Below are 26201 nucleotides of genomic sequence, written 5' to 3' on the forward strand. Positions count from 1 at the left end.
CTGGTGTTTTTGTTTTGTTTATTGTTTTTTGGGGTTTTTTTGGCTACTGAGTTGTATGAGTTTATGTATTTTGAAATATGATTTGCAAATACTTTTTTTTTCCCATTCCATAGGTTGCTTTTTCATTTTGTTGATGGTTTCTTTTGCTGTGCAGGAAAATTTTACTTATTTAGAACCATATATTTATTTTTGCTTTTGTTGTTTGTGCTTTTGGTGTCATACACAAGTAATCATTGCCAAGACCAACGTCAAAGAGGTTTTTCTTATATTTTATTCATATGTTAGGGTTTTAGTTCTTATGTTTAAATCTTTAATCCATTTCGAGTTAATTTTTGTGAGTAGTACAAATATGGGTCCAATTCATTTTTTTCCATGTGAATATCCAGTTTTCCCAACACCATCTAATGAAGAAACTATCTTTTCCCCACTGAATACTCTAGGCTCCTCTGTCAAATATTGGCTGGCTGTATATGTAAGGGTTTACTTCTGGATTCTCAATTCTGTTTCATTGGACTATATGTCCATTTTTATGCCAGTACCAACCAGTCTTAGTTACTATAGCTTTATAGTGTAGTTTGAAATTAGGCAGTGTGATGCCATCATCATTGTTCTGCTTACTCAGGAGTACCTGGGCTATTCATGGTCTTTTATGGCTCCATTTAAATTTTAGGATTATTTTTCTATTTCTGTGCAAAATGCCAGTTGATTTTTGACAGAGATGACATTGAACCCATAGATGGCTTTGGGTAGGACATTTTAACAATAATTCTTCTGATCCATGAACATGAGATGTCTCTTATTTGTGTCTTCTTCAATTACTTGAATCAAAGTCTTATAGTTTTTACCACATAGATCTTTCACCTCATTGGTTACATTTATTTCTACATATTTTATTATTTCTGTTTTCTATATACCTATTGTTTCTATATACCTATTGTTCTATGTACCTATATGCTATTGCGAATACTATTTTTTAAAATTTCTTTTGCAGGAATTTTGTTGCTAGTGTATCGAAACACAACTCATTTCTGCATGTTGATTTTGTATCCTACTTTATTGTTTTTATTAGCTCTTAACAGTTTCAAGGTGGAGTCCTTAGGATTTTCTATATATAAGATCATATCATCTAAACAGAGAAAATTCTATTCTTCTCTTCCAATCTGGATGCCTATTACTTATTTTCTCATATCATTGCCCTGGCTAGAATTTCCTCTTACTATGTTGAATCAGAGTGGTGAGAGTAGACATCCTGGTGCTATTCCCAAACTGGAAGGAAAGCTTTCCCCCTTTCACTGTCAAGTATGATGGTGGCTCTGGGTTTGTCATATTTGGCTTTTATTGTTTGAGGACATTCCTTCTATATCCAAATTTGTTGAGTTCTTTTACCATCAAAAGATGTTGTATTTTGTCAATGCTTTTCTGCACCTGTTGAGATGATCATACGATTTTTATTTTTCAATCTATTAATGTGGTATACCACAATTATTGATTTCTATATGTGAAACTATCCTTGTATCTCAGGGATAAATCCCACTTGATCATGGTGTATGATTCTTTTAATGCCCTACTGAATTCAATGCTAATATTGAGAATTTTTGCATTTATATTCATCAGGATTATTGCCTTGTAATGTTTTCTTTTAGTGCCCTTGTCTAGTTTTAGCATCAGTCAAGGTAAGGTTAACCTTGGGAGTGTTCCTTCCTTTTCAATTTTTGAAAATTTGAGAAGAATTAGCATTAATTCTTTAAATGTTTGATAAAAATCAACAGTAAAGCCATCTGGTGCTTGGTTTTTCTTCTTTGGAAATTTTCGGTTACTGATTGAATCACCTTACAAGTATTGTAATTGGTCTGTCTAGATTTTTTATTCCTTCAAAATTCAGTCTTGATAGGTCATATGTTTCTGGAAATTTATCCACTTCTAGATTATCCAATTTGTTAGCATACAAGTGTTCATAGCAGTCTCTTTTGATCCTTTGTATTGCTGTGGTATCAGTTGGAATGGATGATTCAGTCAGTTAAGTGTCTGCCTTTGGCTTAGGTCATGATCCTAGGGTCCTGGGATCGAGCCCTGCATTGGGCTCCCTGTTCAGCAGGGAGTCTGCTTCTCCTTCTCCCTCTGTGTGTGCTCTCTCTTTCTGTCTCTAATAAGTTTAATAACAAATAAGTCTCTAAAAATTTTAAAAAATTTAAAAAGCAGTTCTTGGAAGTTTATAGCAATAAATGCATATATAAGGAAAAATGGAAGATTTACAATAACATTAAATATCAAGGAACTAGAAAAAGAACAAACTAAGGCCAAAGTTAGCAGAAGGAAATAACAAAGAACAGAGTTGAAATAGAGATTAGTAAAGAATAGAAAGGATTAGCAAAGCCAAAATCTGTTTTTGAAAGATAAAATTGACAAAGCTTTATCTAGAATAAGAAAAAAAGCAAAAGGATCCAAATAAAATCAGAAATGAAAGAGGAAACATCCCAATTCCCCTTACTTTATCTTCTGTGAATCTGATAGATATTTGCTTTGTGGTTATTGTGAAACAACAACAAAAAATATATATAAAACATCTTACAGGGGCACCTAGGAGGCTCTGTCCGTTAAGCAGCTGGCTCTTGATTTCAGCTCAGGTCATAATCTCGGGGTCCTAGGATTGAGCCCTGTGTCAGGCTCCACACTGAGAAGTCTGCTTGAGCATTCTTTCTCTCCCTCTCCTTTTGCCCCTCCTCCCTGCTCTTTCTAAAGTAAATAAATCTTTAAAAAATCTTATAAAATAATCCATTTTAAGCTGATAGATAGCAACTTTAATCAGACACAAAAATTCTACTCTTTTACTGCCCCCTTTTGTGTTTTTAATTTTACTATTTTTTAAAATTCTCTTTATATTCTGAATTGATTAACAAATTATTTATTTTTTATAGTCTTGTTTGTTTTATGGTGTCCCATACATCTTGTAGGCTTTCTTCATTCTCTTTCATCCTTTTTTGTTGTTGTTTTTGTTGTTCTCCTTTGACAAGAGTATTTCACAGCCCTTATCTTGTATCTCTCTGGTTTTATATTTGCTTGGTTTATTCTTCTGTTGATGTTCTCTATTGCATTTCTCATTTCGTTAATTCTTCAGCTCCAGATTTGTTTGGTTTGTTATGATTTCTCTGTTGAATTTCTCATTTTACTCATGTGTTGTTATCCTGGCTTGTTAAGTTCTATGTTTTGTTGTAGCTCATTGAGTTTCTTTAAAACAGCTAATTTGAATTGTCAGGCAAATCACAGAATTCGGTGTCTTTGAGTTCAGTTATTAGAGGACTATTTAGATTTTGTGATGCCATGTTTCATTGATTCCTCGTGTTTCTTGGAGTTTTGCATTGCTGGTTTCTCATTTGAAGTAGTCATCTCCTCCAAACATTTCTAGTTGCCTTCAGGTCAGATACTTTTTTATCAGTCCATAACTGGGGCTTTCTCTGTCCTTATAGGAATACATGTACTCCATGCTTCTTGTCCCCATGTGGCAGAAATTTTAAGCTTATTCGTTGTCTCTCAACCTTACAACTCACCAGGCTGGCTGCTGGAAACCTCTTTGGTTTTTCCTAAGAAATACTACAGCTCAAGTTTGTGATTTCTCCCTTGCCACAGACTCTGGCCTGTTTTCTGCATGCTGTCTACCAAAACTGGCCCTTATGCCCATACTTGGGAGCATACACAGAGTTAGCTGAAGAATTAGAGTAACTGTGGATTGGGGCAGTGGGGGTGCATGCAAGCCATGTGAGGGATCCTTGTGCAAGGTTTTCCCAGCAGCTTGTGATGGGCTTCCTGCTGGAGTCCTGAATGCAGCCAATAGGAATTGTATTCCTTTAATACACTCTGATATTCTTATATCCTGATCTCTTCCCTCCCCCAAGTCATGCAGGTACTGCCTCAATGCTGTGGGTGCTGCAAGAGAGAAACAGTTTCTTCTGCAGCATCCTATACAAGTAGGGAAGTTGGGCAATCACTCACTGTTTTTCCCCATGGAAGAAGTCATCGCTGGGTAGTTCAGCTCCATAGTGTGCCACCCTGGGGAAGGAGTGGCCTTAGTAAAATTCAACTCACCCCCTCTTTTTTTTTTTTTTTTTTGCCAATATAGTGCTAGTATATCTAGCACTAGCCAATAGAGTGCTAGTATATCTCCTCAGGATATCTGGAGTTCTACAATGGCTCTCTCATTTGTGAGTGTCTACTCAAATCAGCACTCTCCAGATTTGCCCTGAATGCAGCCAAGAGGGGCTTGGGCTGGTTGACTCCTGCTACTTCCATAGTCTGTATCAAGGACTGTCAGCTTATTACTCAATGCGGGTGAGACTCCTCTCAGGTCCCTTAGCTTATGGTGTTAGATCCCACGAGAACCACAGAGGCACTTCTACTTGTTAATTGTGGGGGGCCAAATGAAGGTGGGCATCTTATGCTGCCATGATGCTGAGGTCATTCCTCAAAACTCAAATTTCCATGAAGAATTTTTATTCTGACCTCGGTATGAATTTTGCCTTCTTACACTTTATCATTTCATATTTTTCTTTACAATGAATTATCTCTTGTCAATAGGAAATAAATGTTGGTCAAACTTTCTTATACTAATTTACATAAGTGTCTTTTTTCCCATTATAATGTCTTTGATGTTCAATAAAACATGAATACTAGTTAAAAGCTTTTCCATAAATAACAAAATTGAAAAGATGATAATGACGAAGGCTAACACTAAGCAAGTTTTATTATGTGATAGGCACAACTGTAGAATCCACATAACAAGCCTCTGAAGTGAGCTGATTATGCCCACATTACCAAAAGCACATTATATATGCATATAAAAGGAGCTGGAAGAATAAGTTGGTTAATTTTGGGGATATAACTGGGGTCATAAATGTTGGTCAAGGGAAGCAGAGCTTACAGATTATAGCACAAATCGTTAAAAGCCAGAAGAGACCCCATACATTTTCTCTGAAATGAACAATAAAAAATAAAGAAGACACATTCAAAAGGGGCCATTAAGGTAACTCTTTATAATGGCAGAATTTTCAATATTTGACAAAAATAGGGGTTTGAAAAAGACAGGTGAATAGTTTCAAGCCAATAGAAGAGTAACAACATATTTACAAAGAATTAAAGGCTGGTTATAGTATAGCATAATCACACTTCCTTTCAAAAACAATGACATAGTCTTAAAGGGTTTACTACAAAAGTTTGACAATGATTGTCTATGATTGGTATGATTACAGATAACTATTTTTTGTTCATATCTACATTAATATAGAGAGGAACTGTTTTGTAAAAAGAGTATAAACTTTATAAAAGTAAAACAATCTTCCAAAACAAAAGATACAGATCCATAAGATATTAAAGGATACTTAAAATAGTAGCTTAACACAAACAAAATGGAACACAGATACAAACACATATATGCGAATTTAGAAAACAAAGACTGACCTGATATCCATGCTTTATATGTATAAAAATATAACTTACCATCAAACAGGCAATAAAAAAATACAAAAATAGATATGGCTATTAAATAAATGGCATTCAAATGAGAAACAGGGAGAAGGGCAAATTTAGACCCTCAATAAATAATTTAAAGTAATTTTGAGATGGATCAGTAAACAAAAGTAGCAGGGATAGCCCCCAATTGAATTTTTCAATGTTTAAAATAAAGGCAAAATACAATACACAATCTTTTAATTTTAATATTAACAAGTATGAATTTTCCAAAATAATGAAAGAATGAATACAGATAAAGTTCTTAAGAGTAGTTTTTCTTTTCCTGTATAAAATTCTCTCAGACTAAGTGGTAAAGCATAAATAAGGCATTTGTACCTTACTTACATTTGTAGTGACTCTCACTAGGATGAATTTTCTTACGTGTCCTGTGTCCTTCCTTAAACACATAATTCTAATTTAGAGTTTCTTTTTTTTAACTTAGAAAGTTTCTAATTCACAGAACTACTCACCAGTATGACTTCTTTTATGTTGATGAATTTCTGCGCCCCTCCCCAAAGCCTTTCCACATTCCTTACATTCATAAAGTTTCTCACCAGTGTGAATTTTCTGATGTTGAGTAAGGCTTGAGCCAGAACCAAAATTCTTCCCACATTCCTTACATTCATAGAGTTTTTCACCAGTGTGTATTCTCTGGTGCCGATTAAGAGCTGAACCACTACTGAAGGACTTTCCACATTCTTTACATTCATATGGTTTTTCACCAGTATGAATTAGCTGGTGTTGGATAAGTTTTGAGCCACTACCAAAGGCCTTGCCACATTCTTTACATTCATAAGGTTTCTCACCAGTATGAATTCGCTGATGTTGAGTAAGGTCTGAACCACTACTAAAGGCTTTCCCACATTCCTTACACTCATAGGGTTTCTCACCAGTGTGCATTCTTTGATGCTGAATAAGTTTTGAACCACTTCTAAAGGCCTTCTCACATTCCTTACACTCATAGGGCTTCTCACCAGTGTGAATTCTCTGATGTTGAGTGAGATCTGAGCCACTATTAAAAGCCTTCCCACATTCCTTACATACATAAGGTTTCTCACCAGTGTGGATTCTTTGATGTCGAGTAAGAGCTGATCCAAAACTAAAAGCCTTCCCACATTCATTACATATATATGGTTTTTCACCAGTATGAATTCTCTGATGCCGAGTAAGGGCTGAACCACTACTAAAGGCCATTCCACATGCTTTACATTCATAAGGTTTCTCACCAGTATGAATCCTTCGATGTTGAGTAAGGTTTGAACCACTGCCAAAGGCCTTCCCACAATCCTTACATTCATAAGGTTTCTCACCTGTGTGAATTCTGTGATGCCGAGTAAGGGCTGATTCAAAACTAAAGGACTTTCCACATTCCTTACACTCATAAGGCTTTTCACCACTGTGAATTATCTGATGTCGAATAAGGCCTGATCCAAAACTAAAAGCTTTCCCGCATTCTTTACATTCATATGGTTTCTCACCAGTATGAATTCTTTGATGATGAGTAAGGTTTGAGCCACTACCAAAGGCCTTTCCACATTCACTACATTCATAAGGTTTCTCACCAGTATGAATTCTTTGATGATAAGCAAGATTTGCACCACTACCAAAGGCCTTGCCACATTCTTTACATTCATAAGGTTTCTCACCAGTATGAATTCGCTGATGTCGAATAAGGACCGATACAAAACTAAAATCCTTCCCACATTCCTTACATTCAAGGAGTTTCTCATCAGTATGTATTCTCTGATGCTGGGTATTGAAAGTGGGCATGTCTTCAGAAGTAAATATCATTTGACTGAAATGTCCTTCCTGAGATTCCTGTTTTCTCTCAAACTGGCTTTTACATTCCCAATCACCTCTGAAACTTGAACACTCAATGCTGTTTTTTATAAGTCTTTCCATTATCTCTCATCAGGATGATTCTATTCCATAAATATCCTTTTTCAGAAATAATTTCTTGGTCTCAACCTTGATTCACAGTCTGAAAGAAAATATAAAAGCAAACATTCACTTTTTTTGTGTTCTGGGAGAAAAAAAAAACTTTTATAATAGAAATGAAAAGACTTAACTGAAACTAATTTTCATAAAAAATTAGTGGTTTATACAGTTCTCAAATATGATTGGGCAATTTGACAAATAGATAAGGAAAGTAAAAAGAAGTCACACTGGAAGGCCAAGGAGAGATTTAGGAAAACAGATTAGTCAGTTATTCCTAAATAGTGATTTAACTAAAAATCCCCTTTAAACATGGGGAACTTGATATATATAAAGATGCCTAAGCTCTACCTCAATCTGGTGTCATATACATTTTAAAATGAGAGTAATTACTATGTAACCCATTTCGAGGGGTTTTTGGAGCATTAAGAAACCACAACTAGAAGGAAAAATCTAGGATAAACAATGAATTGCATATCAACATAAATTGCATATAATCTGAAGGAAATAGAAGATATGGCAGTGTTCTGATGAAAATTAACATGATGAATGAGCAATGCAGAAGGAAGAATCTACTGTGGTAAGAATGTGGCTTATTTATGCCACATAATCCATAAAAATTTGATAAAATCCATATTTGTCTAGGAAGTCTATGAGGCTAATCTTGGGAGAACAAAATAGGGGACTCAGCAAAAGCTACTATAACTGAGAATCTAGTTTTAAAGTCTGAAGGGAAGAGCAGATAGAGGTAATGTGATACTATTGGCAGATTGCAAGGATGCAGATCGACAAGTATTCTGAACTCCAGCTCTAATGATTACTGAATGATTCTGAGATAACACATAATATATTTATGTAGTTTTATAAAGTAACTGCACAGTGTTCAGTAGCTATTATTTTGAAAGACTTACATGCCAAAAAAGGGACTAGGAAAAGGAATAAACTTAAAGACATCAATTAAGTCCCTGAGCAAATACATCAAGCGCCAAAGGTGAAAACATCTGAGCTCCATTCTCATAACACTCATACAGTAAGTTTGTTTGGGGTAAGCCTAAATATGTCCTGAAATTGTTCTTTCCATCTCCACTGTCAATAGATGATCCAAGACAAAATGATCTTCTACTTGAAATAAAAGCAATATTTTATCTAGTTGTCTGCCTTTCCAGTCTTCTACCGTTAGCAGCCAGAGTGATATTTCAGCCTGGCACTATTCTGTTCAAAAGGCCTCAGGGGTTCTCCACTGTCCTTGGGATAAGACCTGTACTCCTCACCTTGGTGATTTAATAATAATAATTATTATATATTATTAATATTTAATAATAATAAATATCTTAATAATTCATCAGTAATCTTCCTCCTGCCTGCATCTTCAACCTGATACTTCTCTCCCCTCAATAATAAGTTATAGCTACACTAGTCTTCTCAGTGCTTCAAAAGCATTAAACTGTAATGCTTCCCGGCATGCACACCCAAAATGGTTTCATCTACCCTACATATTTGTCCATATTCACTCTCCACTACTCTCTCTTGGCCTTACCAGTTCTTGGGCATTGTTTAGGTCTCTGCTAAGTGGCATATCCTAATAAATATCTTTTCTGAATATCCAATCTTAATTATGCACATCTCACCATTATCTCTCAAGTACTTTCCCCCACTTCCCCCCCCCCATTCTTTGTATATTGTTTTGGTAATGGTTGATTACACATTTATCTCCTACAATCACAAATTTCATATGTGAAAGTTTGCTTAATGTCTGTCTGCTACAGTGGAGCCAACCTTCAGGAAGGAAGAATAACCAATGTCTGTTACTTTAATCACCTTGAACTCTGGCACATGCAAAAAGACCAAAATACATTTAATGAATGCCTAATGTAATAAATTAGTTTCAAAATTCATTGTCCTTAAAAATAAACTTCTGAAAAGAAGATTTCTCTCGAAATTCACTTTCTCTCAAGGAGGACAAGTGGATCACATGCAGTTTTTCTTGCCCTTTTAAAAGCTTCACTAAAACCAATGAAATCGATGTTTAAAAAAGGCAAAGAGAGTTAAAGAGGCGATAGCAGCAACAAAGCTTTTCAAGTTGGAAAGCATGAAGATAAAAGATGACTAACTTAGCAAACCAAAGAATGGTGAAACTTAACTCAAAAAATAAGGAAAACCCAGAGGAGGAGGATTTATCCTGCAGAACCCCCAGAAAGGTTTAAGAAATGGGGGCACTACATACCTATGGAGGTTTACCAGTTATCATACAAAAAGTTAGGTCAGGTTCATAGTGTCCACTCTAAAATACAGAAAGGCAAAAAATCATCACATATTTAAGGAAAATGTATAACTAAAAAAATGATTAAATGAACAAACCCCAAAGAACTTAGAAGAGAAACTACATAAGAAAAAAAAAATTTCAGAAACCACCATCAATATCCTAAGGGGGACACAAGAAATTATTTCACATGATAGGAAAATAGGACAACCTAAAAGGAATGAGATGAAAAAAAGAACCTTAGGAAATGAAAATATAAAGTGGGAATAAAAATAAACAATTACAAAGGTTAAAGAATAAATGAAAGACATTTCTTTAAAAAGTACAGCAAGGGGACGCCTGGGTGGCTCAGTGGTTGAACATCTGCCTTTGGCTCAGGGCTTGATCCTGGGGTCCTGGGATCAAGTCCCATATCACGCTCCCTGCATGGAGCCTGCTTCTCCCTCTGCCTGTGTCTCTGCCTCTCTCTCTCTCTGTTTCTCATGAATAAATAAATAAAATCTTTATTTAAAAAAGTACAGCAAGATACGGAAATGGAAAATGAATGAAAATTGGAAGGTCATTCAAGGCAGCTCTGTATCTAATGGAAAGAGATCATTTTTAAAAGTGTGCTAAGCATCTGCCAAATGTCAGGCAGTGTGCTAGGAGGAATGAAGAAACCAGAAAAATCGTCATTTTGAAAACAGCAATCCAATTATTGACTCAGGAAAAGATTCTCAGTAAATTCTAAAACTAAAAAGTGAATAGCTGTTGAGTTAAAGGATATTTACTGTTCTCAAAGTATCATTTTACAGACTATTTACTAATTATAAAGGGAAAAATATACCTTTACACTGGGAAGATTTAGTATTCACCACCTTTAACCTTAATTTATAAAACTGGGCATCATGAATGGTGCAACAACCTATGCCTCCCAATGTAATAGAATAAAAGCTACACCATCCTGTCATCTATATAGTATGCTTACTAAATACTTACACTGAATCTAAGCCTTCAATTTCCATGAGAAAGCCATCAGACAAATGGAGGTTGTTGAGACCGTCTATAAGACAACTGTCCTGAATTGTCTAAAACATTCAGTGTCATGTTAAACAATGAAAATCTGTTCTAGATTAAAAGAGACTAAAGGGACTGGATCCTAGATCAAGCAAGTGACCAAGCAAATGAACAAAAAACATTACATCAGCTAAAAGAACATTTTTGGGAACCATTGGAAATACCTGAATATGAAATGTTGGAGGTGATATTAACGAGTTAATATAAATTTTCATAGATTTGCTATGTCGTTGTTATTTGGAAAATGCATGGAGTGCCTGAGTGGCTCGTGGTTGAGTGCCTGCCTTCCGCCCAGGGTGTGATCCTGGAGTCCAGGGACTGAGTCCCTGCATCGGGCTCCCTGCATGGAGCCTGCTTCTCCCTCTACCTGTGTCTCTGTGCCTCTCATGAATAAATAAGTAAATAAATCTTTAAAGAAAAGAAAATACAAGCTAAAAGTATTAAAGGTAAAATGTCCAGATATTCTCAACTTATTTTCAAATGATTCCAGGGCAAAAAAGAAAAAAAAAAAAAGTGTGTGTGTGTGTGTGTGTGTGTGTGTGTGTGTTTAGACACATAAAGCAAATGTGGCAAAATATGAACAATAGGCAATTTAAGTGATGACTATATAATATACACTGGAATATTCTTTCAATTTTGCTGTATATCAGAAAATTTTCAAAGAAAATATAAATTACAGGTTGTTTTAGAAAGTAGCATTTAAGAAATTCTCCATACCTGAAGGACATGAATCTCCACATTTAATGGATTCACTTGATAGCATAAAAAATTAAAACGACTGGGGTATCTGGGTGGGTGGCTCAGTTGGTTGGACATCTGCCTTCAGCTTGGGTCATTGTCCCAGGATCCTGGGATAAGCCCCACGTTGGGCTTCCTGCTCAGTGGGGAGTCTGCTGCTCCCTCTACCCCATAACCCCCTGCTGGTGCTCTCTCTCAAATAAATGAATAAGATCCTAAAAAAAAAAAAAAAAAAGAATAAAAATGATTCACACTAAGATGTATTTTACATTAGGTTCTAGAACACTAGAAACAAAGAAAAGACCATAAAAGGCTCCAAAGAGTAAAAACAGGGCATAAATAAAAGAGCAGGAATGAAAATGGCTTTAGAATTCTTAATAATATTTTAAGCCAGAAGTCATAGCTACAAAACTCTAAAGAAAAGTAATTTCGGGCAGCCCGGGTGGCTCAGCGGTTTAGCGCCGCCTTCAGCCCAGGGTGTGGCCCTGGAGACATGGGATCGAGTCCCATGTCGGGCTCCCTGCATGGAGCCTGCTGCTCCCTCTGCCTGTGTCTCTGCCTCTGTGTGTGTGTGTGTGTGTGTGTGTCTCTGATGAATAAACAAATAAAATCTTTTTTTTTTTTTTTTAAGTAATTTGATGTAGAATTCCTGTCCTGCAAAAGAACCAATGTACTGGTTGAAAAAGCCCTTATCAGATCTCACAAGTTTAACACATTTATCCATTCTTACATGCCACCTATATAAAAAACCAATATTTTGAAAAGATTTTATTTATTTGAGAGACCGAACTCACATAAGCCGGGGCGGGGAAGGATAGAGGAAGAGGGAAAAGCAAACTCCCCACTGAGCAGGAAGTCCAACATGGGGCACGATCCTAGGACTCTGGGATCATGACCTGAGCTGAAGGCAGATACTTAATTGACTGAGTCACCCTGGCACCCCAAAAAACAATTTTGATAATTTGAAGTTTTCTTGGAGTAAACCAAGAAACAAGAAGGCATGAAATCTAAGAAATAACAACTCAACACAGAAGAGCACAGAATTCAAAAAGGCAAAATTTGGAATAATAGTAGACAGAGAAGGACAAAGGATTGAAGGAGTGCGGTCTAAACATAGGAAACTGACAGAATTCCCAGAAATTTATTTTCTGAAAGACTCTGAGTATGAATTAGAGATATTATATGGACAATGAGGCATAACCCTCACTTAAAAAACAGGCAAAAAAAAAAAAAAACAGGCAATATTAATTACATAGAAAATAAAGTTGTAGAACAAGGCAAACATGACTCACACCTCAGTTATGAATAAATCCATGACAATGAGTAAAGAAAGGAGCCTTAGAATGGAGAAGATATTTATAAAATATTTATCAAAAATCTAGTACCCAAAATATAAAGATCTTTTTCAAATCATTAATAAAAAGCTAAATAATCCAAGAGAAAAGGAACCACTAAATAAATAAGAAGATATCTGTTACGTTATAAACAATTTATCTGGTCTGTGTCCCAGGTTTCTAGATCATAGTTTCTAAAACTCTTGGAATTTCCCAAGTGATAGAAGTGTCTTTGTCATTGGATCACACTTGAGTTTATGCTAATGAGGTAACTCATGGTGTGACTGTATAGGTAGCTTCAGGCTTAGAGATGGTCACCAGAAAGAATGAACCTACCCAACCTCTGGAAGAAGGAAGTGAAACTGGAGATTGAGTTCAATCATTAAGCCAGGGATAAATCATTTACGCCACATAATGGAACCCCAATAAAAAGTCTGGACGCTGAAGCTCAGTAGAACTTTCTGGCTGATGAACACATTGATGAACCAGAAAGGTAATGTACCCTTAATTTCACAAGGAAATTCTACAGAAACTGTACTTGGATTCCTTTCCAGCTTTGCTTATGTATCTCTTTATTTCGCTATTCCTGATTTGTATCCTTATTATTTACTATAAAGTTTTAATTTTGAGTATAGTGCTTTCCTGAATTCTAAGAGTCATTCTAGTAAATTATTAAATTTGGCAAGGAAGGCAGTCATGGGGACTTTCTTCCCAAACAGATTTGTAGCCAGTTAGTCTAAAGTAGAGTGAGATAAACAGTTAAAACCTGTGGAGTCTGACACTAACTCAGGGTGGTTAGTGACAGAATTCAACTGCAGTAACCAGTTAGGGTTAAAACAGAATAACATCCCACATGCATGGACTGGAAGATTTAGTGTTAAAAGATGGCAAAACTTCTTAAAGCAATCTGCAGAGTCAATGCAACCTCTATCAAAATTTCAATGGTCTTTCTGGAGAAATGAAAAACAATATTGCAAAAGAAAAACAAACTATGACAATTACTTCCCCATTTTGAAACTTACTAACAAAAAGTTACAGTAATCAAAACATTGCAATACTGACACAAGGTTAGATATATAGACCAATGGGATAGAACTGAGAATCTAGAAATAAACCTAAACATCTATGACCAATTGATTTTCAACAAGGATGACAAGTCTATTCAGTGGGGAAAGAAACATTTCTTTAACAAATGGTGCTAGGAAAACTGGATAAACATATGCAAAAGAATGAAGTCAAATCCTCAATCTCACTTCATATGAAAAATTAACTCATGAAAGTGGACCCAATTTCTTACTCTACACACAAAAATAACCTCAAAATGGATTAAGGACCTAATGTGAGACCTGAAACCAGAAAACCCCAGAACAGAGCACAAGCAGTAATTTCCCCAAAATCAGTCACAGCAACATTTTTCATGATGCTTGTCTCCTGAAACAAGGAAAATAAAAGCAAAAATAAACTACATCAAAATACAAAGCTTCTGCACAGCAAAGGAAACAATCAACAGAACTAAAAGACAACCTATTGAATGGAAGAAGATATTTTCAAATGATATATTCAATAAAGGGCTAGAATCCAAAATATATAAAGAATATACACAACTCAACACCTCAAAACCAAATAATCCAATTAAGAAATGGGCAAAACCCATGAACAGGTATTTCTCCAAAGACGACTCATAGATGGCCAACAAACACATGAAGAGATGCTCAACATCACTCATTATCAGGGAAATGCAAGTAGAAACCACAATGAAATAGCACCTCATACCTGTCAGAATGACTACAATCAGTAACAAAGAAACAAGTGTTGGTGAGGATGTGGAGTAAAAGGAACCTTCCAGCACTGTTGGTGGGAATGCAAACTATTGCAGACACTGTGGAAAATAATATGGAGATTCCTCTAAAAAAATTAAAAGTAGAATGACCATATATATGATCCAGTAATTCTGCTACTGGTATTTAACCAAAGAATATGAAAACACTAATTCAAAAAGATATATGTACTCCTATATTTATTACAGCATTATTTACAATAGCCAAATTATAGAAGCAACCCAAATGTCCATAAATAGATGAAGGGATAAAGAAGATGTGGTATATATATTCAATGGAATATTACTCAGCCATAAAAAAGAATAAAATCTTACCATTTGCAACAACATGGATGGATCTAGAGGGTACAATGCTAAGTGAAATAAGTCAAAGACAAGTACCATATGATTTCACTCATATGTAGAATTTCAGAAAGAAAACAAAGAAAGAAAAAAGAGACAAAAAAAAAGACTAAAATACACAGAATAAACTGGTGGTTATCAGGGGAGATGTCAGTAGGGGGATGGCTGAAATAGGTGAAAGGGATTAGCAGTACACTATTGTGATAAGCAATGAATAATGTATAGAATTGCTGAATCATTATATTGTATACCTGAAACTAATATAACACTGTATATTAATTGTATTAGAATTAAAAAAATTAAAGCCCTCTTTCATAAAAATTGGCTTAACAATTAAAAAATTAGCTGAAAATGGATCAATAGCTTAAATATAAGAGCTAACTCATAAATTTTTTTCTTTTTTTTTAAAGATTTTATTTATTTGAGAGAAAAAGAGAATGCAAGAGAGAGAGAATACAAGCAGAGTAGAGGGGCAAAGGGAGAGAGGGAAGCTCCCCAGTGAGCAGGGAGCCCAACATGGGACTTGATCCCAGGATTCCAGCATTATGACCTAAGCTGAAGGCAGATACTTAAGCAACAGAGCCACCCAGGTGCCTCATATAAAACTCTTTCAAGAAAAACGGGACTTATAAATCTTTATGATCTTGGAATTGGCAATATATTCTTAGATTTGACACCAAAAGTATAAGTAATAAAAAAATACATTTTAAATCATCAAAGTTAAAGGTTTTGTGCTTCAAATGGGTAAGGGTGTTTTATGGGGTGAAGTAAAGTTTGAAACTAGAGAGAGCTGGTGTATGCACAACATTGCAAAGATAGGTTAAATACCATAGAATACACTACTACAACTGAACGGTACATTCTAATATTAGAATAGATTAACTATTGGGGTGCCTGGGTGTCTCAGTTAAGCATCTGCCTGCAGTTCAGGGCATGATCCCAGGGTCCTGAGATTGAGACCCTTGTCAGACTCCCTGCTCAGTAGGGGGCCTGCTTCTCTCTCTCCTCTCACTCTCTCTCTCTCTCTCTGTCAAATAAATAAAATCTTAAGAAAATAAAAATAAAATGGTTAACTATTATATGAATTCACATAAATAAGAAAAATTTTTGAAAAAAAGAAGCCAAAAGAAAATCAGAACAAAAAGATGCTGTTTCATTAGTAATATATTATAAATTAAAACTGTAATGACAGATCACTATACATACGTCAGATAGATAAAAAGTGTAAGGATTTCAAATATTGGCAAAGATGTAAAGCAGTACATAAACATACCCTTTTCTTTTTTTTTAATTTTTATTTATTTATGATAGTCACACAGAGAGAGAGAGAGAGGCAGAGACACAGGCAGAGGGAGAAGCAGGCTCCATGCACCGGGAGCCCAACATGGGATTCAATCCCGGGTCTCCAGGATCGCGCCCTGGGCCAAAGGCAGGCGCCAAACCGCTGCGCCACCCAGGGATCCCAACATACCCTTTTTGAAACAGAATCTCAAAGAACCACTCTGAAACTGTTTAGTATTATCTAGGTTAATATACATATTCCTACGATTCAGCAATTGCACTCCTGGGAAAAACACATCCTAGAATGTTCATAGCAACAGTTTTTATTAAGAGCAAATAGTTGAAAACCCAAAAATACACAAAATATATATATTGGGTAAAGTATGATAAAGTCATACAGCTATTGAAATGAAATAGCATATAGATATATGTGTATGTGTATATGTTGTTTAAGTAAGAATCATAGTACATGTACAGCACGATTTAGCAAGACAAATCTTGTCTTTTCTTAGTACAACTGAAAAGAAAAGTTTGAGAACATTCAAGAAAACTGCCTTTCCCTAAGTGAGAATAAACTTCCATTTTGTTCATGATATGTTAGCTAATTTTATTTTTTATATCTTTCCTGGAGATTTCAATCCAAACTATCTTGGTTAAGATCATTAGCTCTAAAGTCTGACAAACTCAGCTTTCAACCAGGTCCTAAAATCTAGGACCTAACACTTATGTCTTTGGGTAAATTATTTGTCCCACTAAAACTTAGTTTTCTCCTCTATAGAATATTGGTAAAAAATTATCAGTTTCTAAGGTATATATAGTGCCTTGAACATAATAAAGCTCAAGAAATGCCATTTTTATTTATCAATTATCCCTATCTTATTATGCTATAGTTATTTTGTGTAAGTCCACAAAATTCTAATAAAAAGTACTCTGTTAGACACTTCATCCAGTGAACCGTCAGATAACCTATTACTTTTTTGCTCCTGATTCTCTAATACAGTTGTATTAGAATTTCGTTTTAAGTCTTACCATTTTAAGATATCACAACTTTATAAAATGATTTAACATATATGACAAGCATACCAATGTACCAATGTTGGGGAGGGAAGTGTTATATTCTTCATTTATGTTCAAAATCTACTTATGATTTGAGAAATAGACACATAAATTCCTCCGTAGGTAAGTCATCTTTCCTGGATGTCTCTAAACTCTTTTTTCTGACTGCACCAAGAGCCAAAACTTGTTATAAATAATTAACTTACAACAGTGGCTAACTTTTGGGTACTTTGGATAGACACCTGGGATTAGGGACTGTGGTCACATGAGCCCCTCCATAACATATAAATTATAAGAAAAAATATATAATTATGATTTAACTAAAACTAAAATTTAAAAAGGAAAACACTAGCATTCAGGATAAGGACATACTTTTTTACAAAGGCAATAGTTTGTAAGCAAACCATATTCAACACAGAAGGGCTTGATTAAAATGGTAACACGAGGGATGCCTGGGTGGCTCAGCAGTTGGCTACCTGCCTTCAGCCCAGGTCATGACCCCAGGATCTGGGATCCAGTCCTGCATTGGGCTCCCTGTGAGGAGCCTGCTTGTGTCTCTGCATGTGTCTGCCTCTCTCTCTCTCCCTCTCTCTGTGTCTCTCATGAATAAATAAATAAATCTAAAAAAAAAATGGTAACACTATGAGACCATTATAACTCATGGTGAATATAAATGTGAAGAAACATGACAGCTGTTCATTATGTATTTTGGCATGATAAAGATGAGTTACAAGTCAGTGGCCATAGTATGATCACATTAAAGAAAGAATTCTAAGCATTTGCTCTAACAATTTGACAACAGTCTTTAATTGATAGGACTACAGATGACCTTTTGTCTTTTATTTCTGCTTCTCTGTATTTTCTAAATCTGTTATTAATAAGAATTATTTTGTAATGAAAGGAACAGAGAACACAGCTATTATCAGAAAAAAAGTGACATATTTGATCAGGTATTCAAAAACTTGTAAAAGGAATTTATCTAAACATGGCACAGGTACAAGCACAGAGACATAAATTCTTAATTTAATAGATAATACAGCCTATTTAAATAACATAATACCAAGTAAATAGTGCAAAGTAATGGAAAAGGAGAAAAGGAAATAAGTTATTACTGGATAAAAGATACTGGAACAATACTGAGTAAATGAAAAAAATTGAATTTAGATCCCCAATACACAGCAAAACAAATCTAAAATGGATTAAAAGTTATCTATATAAGGGGATCCCTGGGTGGCTCAGCGGTTTAGCACCTGCCTTTGGTGATCACCAGGGCATGATCCTAGAGTCCCCGGATCGAGTCCCACATCAAGCTCCCTGCACAAAGCCCGCTTCTCCCTCTGCCTGTGTCTCTGCCTGTGTCTCTTTGTGTGTCTCTCATGAATAAATAAAATCTTAAAAAAAAAGTTCTATTATATATATATATATATATATATATATGTATATACATACACACACACACACACACACACACACACATACACAGTCCTGGCGCTCAATGATCTACAAAGCATTTGGGGAGCAAAATTTGCCTAGAAGATCCTTTGGGGAACAAGGTTGGACATATCATGCTCCCTGATTTTAAAGTATATTATTGTTTTGATATAGTAATCAAAATAGTATGGTATTAGTATAAAAATAGACACACATTCAGTGGAACAGAATAGATACCTAGAAATAAACATACACACCACAAACCCAGAAATAAACTATGGTCAATTAATTTCAACAAAGGAGCCAAAAATACACAAAAGGGAAAGGACAGTCTCTTTAAAAAATGGTATTGAAAAAACTAGACAGGGATCCCTGGGTGGCGCAGCGGTTTGGCGCGGGCCTTTGGCCCAGGGCACGATCCTGGAGACCCGGGATCAAATCCCACGTCGGGCTCCCGGTGCATGGAGCCCGCTTCTCCCTCTGCCTATGTCTCTGCCTCTCTCTCTCTCTCTGTGATTATCATAAATAAATAAAAATTTTAAAAAATTAAAAAGAAACTAGACAGCCACATGCAAAAGAATAAAACTAGATTATTATCTTACACCATACAAAAAAATAACTCAAAATGGATTAAAGACTTGAATGTTAAACCTGAAACCATAAAACAACTAGAAGAAAACAGAGGCTGTTAGCTACTTGACATTGGTCTTAGATATTATTTTTTAGATATAACTCCACAAACAAAGGCAAAAAAGCAAAAATAAACAAATACACTATATCAAACTTAAAAGCTTCTGAATAGCAATGGAAATCATCAACAAAATAAAAAGGCAACCTACTGAAATGAATAAAATATTTGCAAATCATATACCTGATAAGGAGGTATATGACAATATCTAAAATATATAAAGAATACAACTCAACAGCAAATAAATATTCTTATTATTCTTATTTTTAAAATGGGCAGAGGTTTTGAATAGATATTGCTCCAAAGAAGGACATAAGGGTCAACAGGTACGTGAAATGATGCTCAACATTACTAACTATCAGAGAAATGCAAATCAAAACTACAATGAGATATCATCTGATGACTATTAGAGTGGCTATCACCAAAAAGACAAGAAATAATGTGTTGAGAAGGATATGGAGAAAAGGGAACCCTTGTGTCCTGCTGACAGGAATGTAAATTGGTGCAGCCACTATGGAAAACAGTATGGAGGTTCCTCAAAAAATTAAAAATAGGATTACCATATGATCCAGCAATTCCCCTTCTGAGTATTTTTCCAAAGAAAATGAAAACACAAATTCAGAAAGATATATGCACCCCCATGTTCACTGCAGCACTGTTTATAATAGCTAAGATACAGCAACAATCTGAATGACCAATGATGAATGAATAAAGATTATTGGAATATTATTCAGTTATAAAAAAGAATGAAATCTTGCCATCTGTGACAACTTGGATAGACCTTGAAGGCATTACGCCAAGTGAAGTAAGTCAGACAAAAACAAATACCTACCATATTCTTTCATTTACATGTGGAATTTAAGCAAACAAAAACCAAGCTCATAGAAACAGAGAACAGACTTGTAGTTGCCAGAGACTGGGAGTGGGGGTGTGAAATGGATAAAGGGGTTCAAAAGGTACAAACTTCCAGTTATAAAACAAATAAGTCAGGGGGAGTTAATAATACTGCATTGCATATTTGAAAGTTGCTAACAGACTAAATCCTAAAAATCCTCATCACAAGAAAAAATTATGAATGGTGATGGATATTAATTGTGATGGACTTACTGTGGGGTCATTTCAAAATATACACAAATATCAATTCATTATCTTGTACTTATGAAACTAATATAATGTTACATGTCAATTACACCTCAATTTAAAAAATTCTTTTGGGAATCACCAAAGACCTTTAGATGAGTGCTTTATACTGTAATTGATATAGAGGTCCCAAAAATGAGAAGTAGCAGAGAAAGAGAGCTAACATTTATTGAACTTCTGATGTGTACCAAGTGTTCTACATATATCTTATTTCATTCTCAACATTAAGTGAGAATAAGAACCTCTCATTTACAGTATAAACAGCTACAGGTGGTGCAGCTAAGCTCAAAAGCCACATTTGATACTAGAACCTATGCTTTTCACACCATGTTAGAGAGACTAGCATAGGTAAAATAATCTGAGAGATGATTTTTTTTTTTTTCTGAAGAAGCCAATATTTAAACTAAACAGTTGGGCGGCCCGGGTGGCTCAGCGGTTTAGCACCGCCTTCAGCCCAGGGTGTGATCCTGCAGACCCGGGATCCAGTCCCACCTCAGGCTCCCTGCATGGAGCCTGCTTCTCCCTCTGCCTGTGTCTCTGCCTCTGTGTGTGTGTGTGTGTGTGTGTGTGTGTGTGTGTCTCATTAATAAATAAATAAATAAATAAATACTCTTTTTAAAAAAGTAAAATTCTCAAGAGTAACATATTACTGACATAAATAAATAAATGAATAAATAAATAAATAAATAAACTAAACAGTTAATGATAATATATGGCAAAGATGCAGAAGCAGAAACCACCTGACAAAGGACAATGGAGGGCAGAGGGAAGAGGAAAAGGCAAATAAAAAAGAAATATAATAAGGAGAGAACAGTAAAGGTACCATAAAAAGCAGAACTGACTGGACCAGGAATGTTATTAAAATAAAAATATTAGACAATAGATAGCTACATCTGTATCTAAGGCTATACCTATTTTTTAAAAGATTTTAAGTAATTTCTACACCCAAAGTGGGGCTTGAACTCACAACCCCAAGATCAAGAGGTGCACTCTCCACTAACTGAGCCAGTCAGGCATCCCCTACCTAACTTTTATATCCTCACTTCCAAAAATGTATTTGAGGGGGCTAAGAATTAAGGAAAAAAAATTTTAATCATACACAATGGTCATAGGTAATAGGTACTCAATATCATTAACCCAGGCAAAAATTACTATGATTGATCATTATTTGAAGTGCTTACATTCCTGGCAATCAACGCAAAAGGAAAATACTAATACAATGGGTTATATGGTTCTTATTGGCCTAGAACTATTTACAGGAGATAAGCAAGAACTGGTTGAGAAACCTTACGAAGACCTAGAACAACCAAGAGGTTTATGTTATTACAAGGATCCCAAATTTCTACTCACACAATTACAGATACAATGCAATTCAACCTAAATTACAAAAGATGCTTGAATGAAACCAAGCTATTTCAAAAAATTTATATGGAAATGTAGAGGAACACAAACAGCGAAGACACTCTTCAGGAACAAGAGGTAAGAGGACTTGCTCCAAATATTATAAAGTCACAGTGAATAAGATAGCATGATATTGCTGCAAGGAGAGAAAAACAGAGCAATGGAACAGAATATAATGTCCAGAAATAGATGTAAATATATATGATCACTTGATTTTTTACTAAAATAGCCACTGCAGATCAGTGTAAAAAAGATAAACTTTTCAATAAATGATACTGGAACAACCGGATACCCACATGGGAGATAAAATGAAATTACATCACTGCCTATAGAAATCGATTCCTGGTAGTGTAAAGACCTATACGTTAAAGCGAAAGACTAGAAAGCTTTCAGAAGAGAACATAAGAAAATCTTCATTACCTCAAGGCAGCAGAAAATTTCTTAAACAAACACTAACCACTGAAAAAGATTTCATTACATTTAAATCTCGAACCTCTGTTCATCAAAAGTCACCAGAATGAAAAACCAAGCCAGAGCAGAAGAAAATATTTAGTCACCATTATTGAGAAGATAAATACACACACACATTAATCAGAGAAAACACAATTAAAAATTGGAATAACATTTGAACAAGCATTTTATAAAAGAGGACATCTGGTTGGGCAAGAATTGTGTTGTTTCATTGATAATCAAGGAAATATCAATTAAATATGTGATTAATAACATTAGACATCCACCAAATTGGCAAAAATTTAAAAAGTATGACGATGCCAAGGGCTGGCATGGATGTGGAACAAAAAGAACCTTTACAAACTACTCATACAAGTAAAAAACTTCCACAGTATCTTTAGAGAACAGTTTGACATGGTCTAGTAAAACTGAAGACGTACAAATTCCATCCCTCAGCAATTTAATAATAATTTTAGCATATCAGCTAAAGAAATGCAAACACACATGTGCCAAAATATGTGCACAAGATATTCATAGTCACATTGCTTGTAACAGCCAAAAACTAGAAGCAAGTCATGTATCCACAAAAGGTAGAATGGATAAATAGTAAATTGTGATGCCATCATACAAGATAATATATGTACAGCAACGGGGAAAAAATGAACTGTAGTTAGAGGAAACATGAATGAAGGTCTTATTTTTTACTAAAAAAAAAGACATAGGGATCCCTGGGTGGCGCAGCGGTTTAGTGCCTGCCTTTGGCCCAGGGCGCGATCCTGGAGACCCAGGATCGAATCCCACGTCAGGCTCCCGGTGCATGGAGCCTGCTTCTCCCTCTGCCTGTGTCTCTGCCTCTCTCTCTCTCTATCTCTGTGTGACTATCATAAATAAATAAAAATTAAAAAAAAAAACTTAAGACATAAAAGAATGTCTATTCATACAAAGATAGAAAACACAAACTAAACCTATATGATTTTGGAATTCATACGCTAAAGTTCTAATGAAAGGCAAAGAAATGAGCACAGTGGTCATCACCAGAGGAACACAATTATTTGTGACTGCTTAATGGGACATCAGAGGTTTCTTTAGAAATGGTTGTATTTTATATCTTAGGTACTCCCTATGTGAATCTTTATAATTAAGTATGAAATGGCACATATGACTAGGTTATGCCATTTCTGTTTCTAATTTGGGAGAAAAAAAAAAGCCACAGGCATTCAAATAAACATGTGCTTCTAAAAATGTTTCAAATATTAAATCATGTGGGAAAATACTTGAATACTATTTTGTGTAAAAATGCAGGCTATAATGGTAAATGCTGAATGAATTCAATCTTCAAAATTCACATTTTATTATATAAAACAGCACAGGATCACATTTTGTACATAAAACAGAAAATACAAAAAAGTATTGGCTTTAACTGGGAATTGAAATTTTCTTCAAAAGACACACTTTTGAAATTATTTTATTTTGTTGTTGTTTTTTTTAAATTATTTTAAATAGTCATCTTACTTTTACAAGTAGGAAGAAACAGTTTTTTTTTTTTTAAAGAAGCATAAAGGAAAATTAAACCATTGACAAATTAGTAAGAGAAAATCAGGTGGCCCTGAAGACTTAGGGTTTGCAGCCAATCACATTTTATCAAAGTGGAAATTCCAGGGATCAAGTCACCTAACGGGCAAGAATTTTCAAGCGGAGAAAAGCAAGTCAAGTCTTGACAAAGAAAAGGGGATTTCAGGAAACAAGGGGAAATGACAAACTACCTTGCTGGAGCCTTGTACATGTTCCACAGCCATTCTTCACTCCACTCTGGAAGCCTCTGTGCAAGCAAAGCAGAGCTGGGGAAGAAGAAAGGAGTCAGGAAACATCAGGTTCTTCTGGGACCCCAGGTCAACCAACCTCCCGCCACCTTTAAATGTAAGTCAGGCAAGGCTAGGACGTCCTATACCAAGACAAGAGCAGGGTCACTGCAGTTCTAGGCAGAAATGTGTCCCTTAGCTCACAGAGGTCCCCTGGGAGCAGAGCGCTGGAGTCACAAAGGCAGACAAAGGCGCCCCACAACTACAGTGCTATACGGACACAGAGTCCCACAAACTCGCACCATGGGGACGCAGGCACCCCAAACCTAAACACAACCGGTTGCACATGGTCACACACGCATACACACCACAGGAACGGGCACAGTCACAATCGCAGTCATAAGCACCCCACACACTCACATTCCCACGGCCACACTTCACGGGGACACAGTGACAACAACGAACTGACACGCATCCTACACCAAAAATATCACAAATACATAACACCATGGGTAAACACAATCACAGACCTCACAGTCAAGGCATCCCGCACTCACGGTTCAGCAAATGGTCATAAACACACACGCACCAAGAAGACACCCGGTTTTACAACGGCGGTCAAAGAACGCTACGCTAGCAAACACCCGGTCACACAATTAAACCTCATCACACCTGAACAATCACAACCGCAAATCCAGACCGCCTCCCCGCCCTCACAGTTCCGTACACGCTCTCACTGACACAGAGACACAGTCACACTTAGACACACACCCTCTTCACAATCTCCCCTGCTCCGCTGGCTCCCCCACACAGCCCGCACAGGCCAGAGGTTCTAGACACGCCGGGCCCAACCCCGGGTTCCCGGCCACCTCACCTATGCTTCCTTCGGGAGGGTCAGCACCCCTCCACTCAGCTTGGAACGAGTCGAGCGAGGCAGCTCCTACGGCGCCCGGAGGTCGTTTGCCCCAACCCGCCAGAAGATCCCGCCCACTCCTCAGGAGAAGGTATAGTTCTCGCGAGAGGGAGCACTGAGCCTAGAGGCCTCTGGGAAATGTAGTACACCTGTAGTAGGGACATTGTTAAAAAGCTGTCTTCTGGGTATCTCGGCTGGTGCGTGGCAAGGAGCCTGGACCCAGCCAGAGTTGCGCCTTCTGGCCGAGCCGCGCACTGGAGGTTCCCGCGAGTGTCAGCTAACTAGGAGTCCTTCGACCAAACTGTGGTCAGGCTCCTCTGAGCCCTCCTCTTGACTAGGTCTCATTCTTGACCTGCTGACTATAGTTCAGCAAGAATCCCCCCTGCTCTTGATATTTAACCAAGCTCCTCTTAGTAATTTCTATTCACTGACTCCCTCACCCTGCCCATTGGCTATAAATCCAAGCTACTGTTATATACTGAGCTGAGTTCAGCCTCTCTTCTCCATTGCCACAGTCTTTAAGAAAGTCTTCCTTACCTATTTAACTTGCCTAGAAAAGTTTTTCGTTGACGTAGCCCCCAGTGCGGCTCTCTCAGGCTTTGACCACTCACTCTGCAACATACTGGGCCCTCCTGGGAAATGCAGTCTTGGACTTTGCCAAAGGCCAGATGGACCAGGCCAAGGTAAGTTGCGTCCTCTAGGCACTGAGGTGAGGCCTGGTCTCACTTTAAGTGCCCTGGAGGGTGCTCGGAATTCTGTTTTTCCCTAGATATACAAAAACGCTCTTGAGGCAGGCTGTTGAGGACCTTGTCAGAAGAACCAACCCAAATGTGGACCTGAGCATCTGCGACCAAATCAGCCTGGGGAGTTTCAAAGAGAGGAATCTTCAAGCCCAGTCATATATGTGAAAGTGGACAGAGGAGGTCCCGTGTGAGACAGTAGTAAGATTATACGTGTGACTGGTTCGGGGAAAGGACAATTGAGTGAAAGAAAAACTGCAGATGGGTAAAATTGGTGAGTGTGACAGAGTGGTAGAATGAA

The 26201-nt window shown here is 36.4% G+C and overlaps 3 protein-coding genes across 5 annotated transcripts in view; 1 reads left to right on the forward strand and 2 right to left on the reverse strand.

Moving 5' to 3' along the window:
* The window catches only part of LOC119876014 (zinc finger protein 383-like), a 52712-nt gene extending 27546 nt beyond the window's left edge, over positions 1 to 25166 (reverse strand). The window contains exons 1-2 of the mRNA XM_038529209.1: positions 25122 to 25166; positions 24212 to 24286 (exon numbers count right to left, since the gene is read on the reverse strand). Coding sequence (XP_038385137.1) covers positions 24212 to 24244 — 33 coding nt within the window. The 5' untranslated portion in view covers positions 24245 to 24286; positions 25122 to 25166. The remainder of the gene's footprint in view (positions 1 to 24211; positions 24287 to 25121) is intronic.
* LOC106559183 (zinc finger protein 345) lies at positions 4996 to 25186 on the reverse strand. Its single transcript, XM_038529182.1, has 3 exons — positions 25122 to 25186; positions 24212 to 24286; positions 4996 to 7480 (listed from the first exon to the last, which is right to left on the reverse strand). Exon 3 carries the CDS (start codon positions 7399 to 7401, stop codon positions 5962 to 5964), a length of 1440 nt encoding a protein of 479 aa, XP_038385110.1. The 5' UTR covers positions 7402 to 7480; positions 24212 to 24286; positions 25122 to 25186; the 3' UTR covers positions 4996 to 5961.
* The window catches only part of ZNF790 (zinc finger protein 790), a 28347-nt gene continuing 26667 nt past the window's right edge, over positions 24522 to 26201 (forward strand). For 2 of the 3 annotated variants that reach the window (XM_038529098.1, XM_038529103.1), the window contains exon 1: positions 24522 to 25251. The gene's annotated coding sequence lies outside the window, so the exon portion shown is untranslated. Of the gene's footprint in view, positions 25252 to 25714; positions 25844 to 25929; positions 26102 to 26201 lie in introns of all 3 variants that reach the window. The other variant, XM_038529096.1, reaches the window with a different exon arrangement.

The sequence above is a fragment of the Canis lupus genome, chromosome 1, assembly GCF_011100685.1.
Source record: "Canis lupus familiaris isolate Mischka breed German Shepherd chromosome 1, alternate assembly UU_Cfam_GSD_1.0, whole genome shotgun sequence".
Classification (NCBI taxonomy): Eukaryota; Metazoa; Chordata; class Mammalia; order Carnivora; family Canidae; genus Canis; species Canis lupus.